Source organism: Diadema antillarum, unplaced genomic scaffold, assembly GCF_040938485.1.
Source record: "Diadema antillarum isolate AM-2024a unplaced genomic scaffold, OU_Dant_1.0 scf00000129, whole genome shotgun sequence".
NCBI classification, from domain to species: Eukaryota; Metazoa; Echinodermata; class Echinoidea; order Diadematoida; family Diadematidae; genus Diadema; species Diadema antillarum.
The window spans coordinates 556,622-567,579 of NW_027271018.1; the positions used below are offsets into that span (position 1 = coordinate 556,622).

The following is a 10,958-nucleotide window of genomic DNA, read 5'->3' on the forward strand; positions in this document are numbered from 1 at the left end:
GTTGCACAGAGTTCTTTCTTCCAATCGAGCAAAACATGCGTTACTGTTTCAAAGCTCGGTTCAACGAATCTGAAAGAATCATATATTTTCAGCTTGTCGAGAGCTGTCATGGATACAAGACAAAAGGCACATTCTAATCGGAAGGACACGAGCGATTAATAGTCTGTGGCAGTCAGCATTAAAAAAAGTGTGGAAAATCTTTTTAGAAATTAGACAGAAAGTTCTCGAGTTATTGAGGAAGCACGCCCCCACCGCCCAGTTATTGTCCTCATAAATCATAACTACTAGCTGCATCCATTATATTTGTCTCTTCTTATTAAGGTGGAACCTAGCTATCCTCAGACAGCGTAGTGAAACTGGAAAACAGCACCACCGTGAGAGTGAAATCATATTTGATCTCAGGCTGAACAACATTTTCATATAAACCAGTAAACATAGAGCCGTATAATAACGAGTAATTCACTTCCTGCGACAGCCTGCCTATGGGGAATTGATGCATTACATCACGCCACTCCCGTTGCTAGGAGGGAGAAGAAGAAGACTATGATTAGCTCAACTGTGAACTTAGGAGCAAAAGAGCACATTTATTGATTCACAGCAGATATACACCTGGGACCCATTTCATAAAAAGTCGATATGATAGCAACTCTTGATGGAATGGCAATTGTCATGGTAACGACAAGAATCCAGCTTCCTGATTGGCTGTTGCTATTTGAAGTTGCAATTCCAGCAAGAGTTGCTATCCTTACATCTTTTATGAAATGGGGCCCTGGTCTCCGTTCACGGTACAGCTCATAAATTGCAATATATTATCAGCATTCACATCTACAAATCAATTCCTCATACAGTGAGCCGGTCAGCCGGTAAACGAGATAATGAGGGAGGTGGGGGAGAGGTGCGGGGGAGCGGGAGGGGATGGAAGGGTTGGTCAACCCATTTGCAGTGAAGTTCCGGATGTGACGTACGTTGGTATCTTGCTCGTCGTGAGAGGACACACTTTTAATACGCCATGACTTCACGACAGCGCCCTTGTGAGGACACGATACTTCCCCCGGTGGATCCCCACTAGGCTCGGACAGCTCCTTTCTTTCTCTCCTTCGCTCTCTTCCTCTTCTTCTTGCACTTTTGAATCAATCTTGTAAAGGACATACAAGAACCAATTGCCAATTCGTCAGGGTATGACGTCAGGTTGTTAATGATAATAAAAGGTACACGCAATCTTTAAGACAATGGGAGGGGGGCTACCATGGAGCTGAACAAAAACTAAAAGCTTGAATCTAAGACTTTTGCTATCATTACATCTCATAAATTTAGATGGACGATGAAGGATGTGTAGAAGATGGCATTGTAAATCTTGTTGCCAGGGCACCACAAGAGTGCACGGAAATGTTATTGCTTCGGCACAGAAAAGCACTTTTGTTAATTAAAAATAAAAGAATGAATAGGCTTGCCAATACGCGGAATTCTCATGAGTTCGACACCAAAGAGCCATACACAGTCCACGAGCTAGACATTGCAGAAAGGTTCAGGAGTCATACAGCTCATCCCGAGTCATATAGTCCATGAGCTAACACTAGGCTAAAAAAAGGCCCACAAAACCGATACTAGGCAAATAAGGCCCACGAGACCGACAATAGATAACAAAGGCTCACTGCGTACAGTATGAAGCCCCGTGATGTAATGTCGGTCTCGTTGGTTCTTGCTGCCCGGTGGCGAACCTGTGGGCCATGCATGTTCGCCTAATATCGAACTCATGAGCCTTATGAGCCCAGTGCTGAGCTTCTGGATCAAAGAGCCCGTGCGCCTATTTTACCCGATGTCGACCTCTTGGACCTTGCTTACTTATTGTCTAGCTTGCCATGCTCGTGGGCTGTATATATGACTCGTGGACTGTATAACTCATGGGCCATATGACTCGTGGGTTGTATGACTCGTGGGCTGTATGATTCGTGGGTGTCGAGTTCGTGACAGGCACCCGTTATTTATTTGTGTCACATGATATGAAAACAACCTTTAACATTAAAGGGGTGATACAGTATTGATGGAGATGAGAATTGGGCTTTTAACTCTTTGTGAGATACCAAGAAAACACATGATAATAGTACAGAGCATACCATATTAAGAGGACTTCAAAGTTTTGAAAATCGGGTTTGGAATGACTGAAACATCCAAAAACAAAGTAAAACAAAGCGATCGTAATAAAGTGTGGGTTCCACACTTTGTTAGAATCGCTCTTTTTTGGATATCTCAGCCATTTCAAAACCAATTTTCATCAAACAAACGTTGAATTCCTCATAGAATTACATGCTCTTTCATATTTCATACGAGGTTTCTCATTATCTCACTAAAAATGTTAGAAACCTGAAATTACGTCTCAATCAAAACTGTACGATCCCTTTAACGACTTACTTATTGCCGAGATATGCCATCAGTGCCAGGGCGCCCACTGTGCCGATCCCAAAGACACTCGTCTCCCCACCAACTCCGGCTCGATTATTTGAAGTCTGAAGTGGTTGCACGACTGGAAGAGATGATGTGTAGGTAATATTGATGTAGGATGGTGAGCTTGGAAATAAATTTGACCAGAGAGTATAACCCACGCAGTACAAGACGCATACCAAAATTTTTGGCAAGGCCGGCAACCAACAACTGTCGGTTTGTTTTATGTTTTGTTTTATTTATTTTCCGTATAAAAACAACAACAAAACAGTAATTGTACAGTCAACAGAATGATTTTTAAAATACGGCTGGATTGCCCTACTCAGCTGTGCCTACACGACACAGCTGTTCCACCAAGGGGTCCAGGAACAGAGTAAATTATAAATGCAATAGAAAACATCGAATGCGAAAAACAAAAAAACCCAAAACAAAAAACAAACATTTACTATGACTTTAAAACAATATCTCAAAAGAAGTGAGCAAGAATTAAGTAACACCCCACCCACCCACCCTATTTTATAAACTTGATATTTATCTTAATATGAACATTATGAAAAAGAAATACAAATAACAAATACAGTTTATTTTATGCCACATTTAAATCAAAAATATTTCGGAATAACATCATTAATCATTTTATTAAAACTGGTTACACTTGAACAGCACTTGGGCTCTGAAGGTAATTCATTATAACTGGAAGCACCTCTGTACGAAAACATTCTTCGACAATATTCGGTCTTGGGTCGGTTGTGACTGACTATTAAAAATGAAAGAAAAATAAACAACAAAATTCGTTGTTTCTGTGCGAATGTGACAAATGGTAAGAAAAAAAAAGGATGGATTTAGTTTAGAACTGCAGACAAAAATAGGTAAGTCATCAACTAGGTCAGTAGGTACAGTGACGCCATTGGAGAATGCAAAATGATTGATGTGTTAATGTTACTGATGGAGGAAAAAAATCTTGCATTTTAGGAAGCCCGTTTTCTCATATTCACAGCAACTGTCATCGTAAATCATAACATCCTTATCTATAAAATTTTCTTTTCTCTCGCACGCAGACGAATTTCTTCTACAATCCGCTAGAAAGAGGCATGACGGAAACAACAACAACAACAACAACAACTGTAAGGGAACATTGATGACTTATTAGTAATGAGTATGAGAGAAATGCATCGACAGCTACTCTGTTTCTACCGCGAACGCCAGCTCAGTTTTTGTAATAGGAGACGGCTGTTCGTAGGAATCATAAATTAACACACAAAAGGGATTTTAACCCTCCCCCCCCCCAATAAAAAAAAATGTTTATGTCCCAAACTCGTGCTATTAATTGGGCAAACCCTAGGACGTATGGACACATGAGATTTTTCTACCATTGCTAATACCTTAGACACTGAATAATCAGTCTTTATTTAAGTCAATAAGGGGCAATATATCAATCATTTGAAACAGTGCTCGAACATTTCCCTTTGAGGAGGTAGTCACTTCTCTCGACGGCAAGAATCCTGGTGAAAAAACAAAACAAAACCCCTCTGTATGAACTGTCCGGCGTGCATAATCCTTATCTCATTGTACACGTGGTGTATTAACCACTGCTTACCTTGTTGTTTTCTTCTATCATGATTAATTGTCATCAAAATTATATACACTCTGAGAAGTGCCCTTTTTATGCCGCAGAAAGACGTATTCTTTATCACAAGGAGGACTCCTTTCTCAAGATCTGATCGTTGTGAAAGCCCTTTTCGCTACCTTGGCAAATTCAAGTGGCTTTTGGAGATATCAAACGCCCCCAAATCTCCTTACCCTCCCACTTTCCCCCTTTTTGTTCTAATCTTTCACGATTACGTACACGCCCTCTTGCGACTTTCAGTTAATATCCTGTGGCATGACAAAAGTATGCAGTACTTCGTCATCATGACACTTTTACATGTTACATTGTAATGCAGCAAACATGTTTTACTTTCATTTTAACTTTGGTTTTTAATCTTCTGAATACAAAATACGGGGAGCCAAACTCTAAAAGGATTATGCTAGAAGAACTGCTTTTTCTATCGTAGTTTCAATCTCTTAATTATCAATATCTTCAGTGTGAAATGTGTTTTCCAGGAGAGGGTCCTGTCATGGCCACTCAAGATTACCAGATACCCATTTACAATATACCTGGGTCAAGGTTGAAAGTACTCCGTGTATACCTTTTGTCCTACAGGATATGCGCGTATGGCAGGGATTCGAATCCAGGATCTTCTGATTAAGAGCTTTCAGCCTAATCAACTACACCATCACGCTCTAGTTTCCGCCTCTGCCAGCTACTGTTATCGCAGCCTGTGATATGAATGAACTTTTAACTTGGTGTTAGTGTCTCGGTAAATGCTGTCCATTTGCATCAAGATGTGACCTACCTTGGTCGTACATGGGGTAACGCATCCTGTTACCATACGGCTGCTGGTAGGGAAAGTTTGCCTGCGGGTGTGGTGGAGGTGGAGCCGCTGGCTGTTGTTGTTGCTGTACTGTAAGAGATAGTCGTGGTAAAAAATGAAATGTTAACAGGAAAACAAAAATGGTTGGAATTCGACGATCTTATGGATAAGTCATGATGTCCTAGTCCTCCCAGTTATCATTTTTTTTTTTTGCGTGGAATATCGTTACCATCCTTGTAACGAGTAACTGCATCATGAACTGATTTGAGAGGTATAACGAGCACGACCACTCATCTGTAGGGGATAATGGCAGCCATTACAAGAGACAAGAGGCTTTATGTTTCAGTGGACACGTAACCCGTGCAAACGAGTACTCAACCTAAAAATAGCAAAATTGAAAAGGCAACAAGATACCAACAAAAATGTTAATATAACATTTTGCAAGAAGGCCTATGGCGTTTATGTTCAAACTTTTTTTTTGGCCAGTTTACAAATAAAGTCATAACAACAAAAAATACAAACAAAATCTGTCATCTTTGTCTGGAAGAAAGAGGCGATGAATGTACATTTCACTCTCATATTGAAGTGGGTTGAGATCAAGTCCAATAAACAAAGAATGCCTGTTGGTATCCTTGCTTTAAAGACGGGTGTTTTCGGAGCTTTCACTCGCATCTGTGCACTCAAATATCAAAATATGATAGCCATGCAAAATGGTGACTCGACATTTTGCTCCTGAGACGATTGCTCTAGTCTTATTTTCTCCAAGAACTTAGGGTTAGGGTTAGGGTTGTGATAGGATTTCAGGTTTAGAGTGATGCTAGGATTAGGATTATGGCTAGGGTTATGTTTGTGGATAGAATTTATGTTTGGCTTAGCTTGCAGATAACTATATTTCATGGCAGCAATTGTCGAAGAAGCAAATATCATGGAACCATGTAAATAACCAAAGCAAGACAGGAAAATGTATAAAATGAGATCTGCACTTTTACGCACAGTTTTATGGATTTAAGATGCTACAAGCTTGTACTTCCCGTGTTCCTGTGTTTTTCCTTTCTCTTCTCCCTCTCTCTTTCCATCTCCTAATTCTCTTTTTCTTCCTCCCTCTACCCCTCTCTCTCTTTCTCATTAAGATCGATAATTGACAATGGACTGAAATAAATACATGCTGAAACAAAAGTTCCCCTTCACTTGTCAGCCTCTCTGCCCACGCAAGACAATGTGAAGGGCATTTGTAATATCCCAGAGGTATTATAATCAACAACTTCCTGATAACTTTGCCAACCTTCGCTTCCCGGAGCGGGTACCGTGGCCACTTTTGGCGGCGGTGGCGGTGTGGCGACGACCACTCTGACCGGTGCCGCTTGCTGAACGTTGGCTTGGACAACGACTGGCAGACTCTCTTCTTGAAGCTGCCCGCAGCCGTCCCTCTCGCAAGGAACTGATTGGGATGACTTGCCGGGGCAGGCCTCAAGGAAATCTGTTGGGTGTGACGTCACATTAAGAATGCGAAGGAGAACATTACCACTTTCACTGCAGATGACATTGGCACTTTAATTTATACCCATGACTAATGTAGAAACACACACACACACGCACATACACACTGTTTTCAGTAATTTTTATTTATTGACATTCAAATCAATACAAATGTAATGTCAGCTGATGCTGCTTAAGGCTTGGAATGAGAGGAGAGGTTTGTGATATAGGAGATAGGCAAGTTTATGTACATCTCTCTCAGTCTATAAGTTTCAGTCCAGTCTTACTCACCTGGGTCAGAGATGCCGTACGGGCATTCCCGATATCGGTAACAAAACCTGACCTCCGGCTTGCACCTTGTCCAGTAAGTCCAGTCACCCCAAGAAAGAAGACCTGCGGAAATTTGAAGTATCATGAATTAATTATCAACATGTTCTTTTGCATGACCGATATCGACTAAAAGAAAAAAAAAATAGAGGCAAATTGGATTGAAACCCTCACGGGCAAAACTCAAGAGACCCCTCCCCCTTTTTTTCGACCAATACTTTAAGATATAATCCATATCTTACGCACTGTCGCTTGTTATAATCGCAAGTCTTATAGGAGAGTAATAAAAATGGAAACCAAAGATAAGTTTTCATGACTATAATTAGAGTAGATCAATAATTAGATGTTGAGTAATTGTGATGATGCCCAGCAAGGTTCCGGAGAGTCAATCCCACCCCTAAATATCTGTTTCGTGTATTACAACCATGAATCTACTTTCATTGGACAGTTCAAAAAACTTAATGACATTATCATGTCAACAATGGAGTGATAAAATGATAATGTCGTTGTTACGTCCATGACCGCGACAATTCGTTCCGGCGCGGCGAGTCATCACGACTCCTAAAATGTAAGCTAGGCAAGAAGAGTATGATTCTGAGAATCATATACCCTGATGACTACAGTGATTATTGGCTCTTAACCCTCTCGGTATCACCACAGCACGGATATAATGGATACCAGTGACATCTAGTGCATTTGTGTTTCCAGTGGTAATGACTGGAGTTTATGGCTTTCACATCTAAGAGTAATGCTTTTGTTTCGTGTTATGAATAGATGTTCATGCTGCAACTCTCCACAAGATCACTTGTTAGAATTGCATCATCATTGACCAAGCGAAAAAAACCCAAAACAAAACAAACGAACAAATAAATAAATGAATAAATACAAGAAAAAAGAGAAAAGGAAACAGCCAGGGATTCGAACCCAGTAGCAGTCAAAGCCTTGGCTGTTTCCTTATTTATTCATGGATGTTTAGTTGTTATGTTTAGTACTCTTCTATGTATCTCAAACGTCAAGTTCCATTTAGGCAGACTACTAGTATCTTATGAATACGTGTTAACCACGGCGTTACATTCGAACATGGGTTATACTATCAGGGCGAGTGAACAGATGCACGTCACGAGCTTGATATCCACGAGTCATACTGCCCACGAGTCACACAGCCACGAGTTACATAGCTCTCGAGTAATACTGCCCACGAGCTTGCGGCCCACTAGCACGACAACAATTAAACTTTGACCATGAGGTATACGGTTCACGAGCTAGACATTATAAGCAAAAAAAGGCCCACGAACTCGACATTACATCATGGGCTTAATTTACGTAATGTCGAGATGGTGGACCTTTTTTGCCTAGTGTCGAGCTCATGGGCCTTATTTGCCTAGTGTCTATAAGTCTTGGGCCTATTCTACTCAGTGTCTAGCTTGTGGACCTGTTTTGCTTGGTGTCCAGCTCGTGGGCTATATGACTCGTGGGTGTCTAGCTCCTTGGATGACTCCGAATGAAGAGCACCCTTTCCAAGGAGATAATACCGTATAGGTAACAAGCAACATGGGTGTGAACGGAGAACTGATGCTAAACTGCTAGACAATCTTACCTTGCTCCTCACTGCAAAATTTTTCTGTGCAGTCCTCCACCTCCTCGGCACTCCCCTCGCAATTTCCGATGCTACTCAGACAGATACGGTTTCGTGATCGAAAGCCGACGTCGCACGTGGTAGAACAATCCGACCACGAGTTCCATGCTCCCCAGTCTGCAAGGACAGAATGGATACACCCGGAATACACACGTCCGCTGATTAAAATGTGACGATAACTCATGAGACGTAGAAAGTGTTGAAATTCATGCACATTTTACGTTCAGTACAGTTTTATGGGAGAACTGCTCTTGATAAAGATGAAGCAGGTAGCTGAGCACACCTCCCTGGATCAAATATGACGTTGTGTAGGCTTCCTGTAGTTGATGACTCATATACGGGATATCAGCTGCGTAATTAAGGCACTCTTCGCAAGTATCTAATTCGTTCGGCCACAGAAAAAAAAATCCATGAACTCATATCGTCCCGACTTGAATTCATGGAACTGTAATTCTGTTTCAACTACCGCAATCTTAACTTTCACGGTTGCAAAAAAAAGACCAAAAAAAAAAAACAAAATTCAGTAGCCCGTATTGTTATCGTTAACAAAAGAAACACTCATATTACCCTGTTCTATCCTCAACCTGTTGGATCTCGCATTTTATTTAGAGAATTGTCATTGTTTGTTTTTATATTGCATGTATTGATATGCCCTATAGAGTACAATATTAATTTGTTAGTACACTGTACCTTTTGATATATTCCTCCCAGATGTTTAAAATCATCAGACTGTAAATTGCTTGTTGTTCCAAAAACTACGAAATCATGGGGATGATCGGTCGTTTGCACATTGCATGTTGCACCTTACCTGTGGAATCATTTGCCTCAAGCTTTCCGTTGCATTTTGAATGTTGACTGGTTTAAAGTTGCCCTCAAGACTCATTTGTTTAAAACTGCTTTTCAGTAGATCTGTATGTACATCAAGTCATTTCTTATTTCTCTTTATTGTTGTTCCATTCTTTTTACTTACTTCCATGTACATGGGCTTGTAATAATCTTTGTCAATCATAATTCATTCTTTCCCATTGCGCCCTGAACACATTAGTCATGTGGAATTGGCGTAAGTACCCTGAATCATTAATTTTATGGAAAAAAAATGTGGAAAGCGGATTCACAAATTTTCGAACTTTGTGACCGCAGAAAATTACCGAATAAATTTTCGTCGGTTCTAAAAGAGGGAGAGAGAGAGAGAAAAGGCACCACAGAAATATTCGATATATTTATGGTCTTTATTTCCAAATTATCGAGAAACGCTTCTCAATTTCTCGTCACTGATAGAGGAACAAATATTGTTCGTTTTTCGTAATTGTGCAAACTTACGTAAACCGAGATTACTTTGCTCATTATTTCACGTTGATTGGTGGAAACTGCGTGTGACGTCATGCATACATTAATGTACTTACCCCCTACGGCGCTGTCGGTCTGACTCACAATGGTCCTTGCAAGACTGTTGACGTCAACTCGCAGCCATCGCTGCTCTATACCGAGGGCAGAAAATAATGGCAATGGATCGGATAGCAACAAGAAAGGCAGGTTTGTGACGTCACATGCCAGTCGAAGAAAGTGTTAGGAAAAGAGGAGATGGGGAGAGAATGAACAAAAATAGTTTTAAAAAATGATGACGATGAAGTTGATGGATACTTTGGCGGAAGAAGAAAAAACGCAAAGACGACGAAGTAGAAGAAGTGGTGATGGAAAATGAGGAAGAGCAAGAAGACGAAGGCACAAACACGGAAAGATGAAAGATGCAGACAAAACGGTTTTTTTTTCGAGCATTTAACACCACCATGACCACCACCAACAACAGCGACATTACTCTACTTTTAAACTAAACTGCACTATACGTATAACATAATACAATATATTGCATCAAAGCTTTATTACTCATCTCATACAACTCTTTGAAATGAGAACAGAAGACAAGAACAACCATTTTCCTCTTTCCAATTCGACATCGTTTTACGGAAACTGAGGGAAAGGGTCAGTAACGATAACGACACCACCAACAGAAAATAAAAATATGATTACCCGATGCGGGACAGGTCATGATGTTGCAGTCAGCGTAAATGATGAATTTACCCTCGCAAGGGTCACCGAACGCTTCCGGGTCGTCGGTGTCGTAGACGCAGTTCCGGGCTTGGATGTAATGTCCTCCCCCGCAGTTGTAAGAGCAGTCTGTGACCTTTATCCAGGGTCCCCACTCCCCTTCGGAAGACATCGAAACAAACTTTGCAAACGCAACACAGATCCACAAGTGAAAAATGATACGAAGAAAACCACCCTTGGATTGTTTCCACTGTCTTCGTTTGGGAGGGAGTAAAAAGTCACCAATAATTACAGCTCCCATTCCTGTTTCCTCCCCCAACAGATTCCAAAAATATCAAGTTTAAAGGGGGGGGGGGGGGGCGGGGGCGGGGATGAAGCCCAAATATCATATGTGCATTAAGTGAATGCAACAAAATTAGTAGAACACATAAGTAAAAGTTTTACGAAAATCTGACAGATTAAAAGAAAATCGAAAAAAAAATCGAAAGGTATGTATTTTTAAAGTTTCTGTGCAGCCATCGCTAGATGAGGTTACTATGGAAAACAATATAAAGAAAATATAATGAGAATTCTCCAAAATTTCATTCTTTATGTAAAGTATACATTCCTTTGACTTGTTA

The 10,958-nt window shown here is 40.7% G+C and overlaps 1 protein-coding gene across 1 annotated transcript; it reads right to left on the bottom strand.

Moving 5' to 3' along the window:
- Positions 1-1,065: 1,065 nt before the first annotated feature.
- LOC139720555 (uncharacterized) lies at positions 1,066-10,339 on the bottom strand. The gene is made up of 8 exons (XM_071631906.1): positions 10,321-10,339; positions 9,696-9,770; positions 8,254-8,409; positions 6,621-6,722; positions 6,136-6,330; positions 4,836-4,943; positions 2,410-2,521; positions 1,066-1,135 (listed from the first exon to the last, which is right to left on the bottom strand). The coding sequence occupies exons 1-8, from the start codon at positions 10,337-10,339 to the stop codon at positions 1,066-1,068; spliced, it is 837 nt and encodes a 278-aa protein (XP_071488007.1).
- Positions 10,340-10,958: the final 619 nt, after the last annotated feature.

Bases quoted from the DNA above. Each gene is read 5' to 3' on its own strand.
- LOC139720555 (XM_071631906.1), bottom strand. The intron at 4,944-6,135 runs GTTGGCAAAGTT...TATCTCTTACAG, and splicing joins ACCCGCTCCGGGAAGCGAAG to TACAGCAACAACAACAGCCA. The intron at 1,136-2,409 runs GTAAGTCGTTAA...GTCCTTTACAAG, and splicing joins ATGGCATATCTCGGCAATAA to ATTGATTCAAAAGTGCAAGA.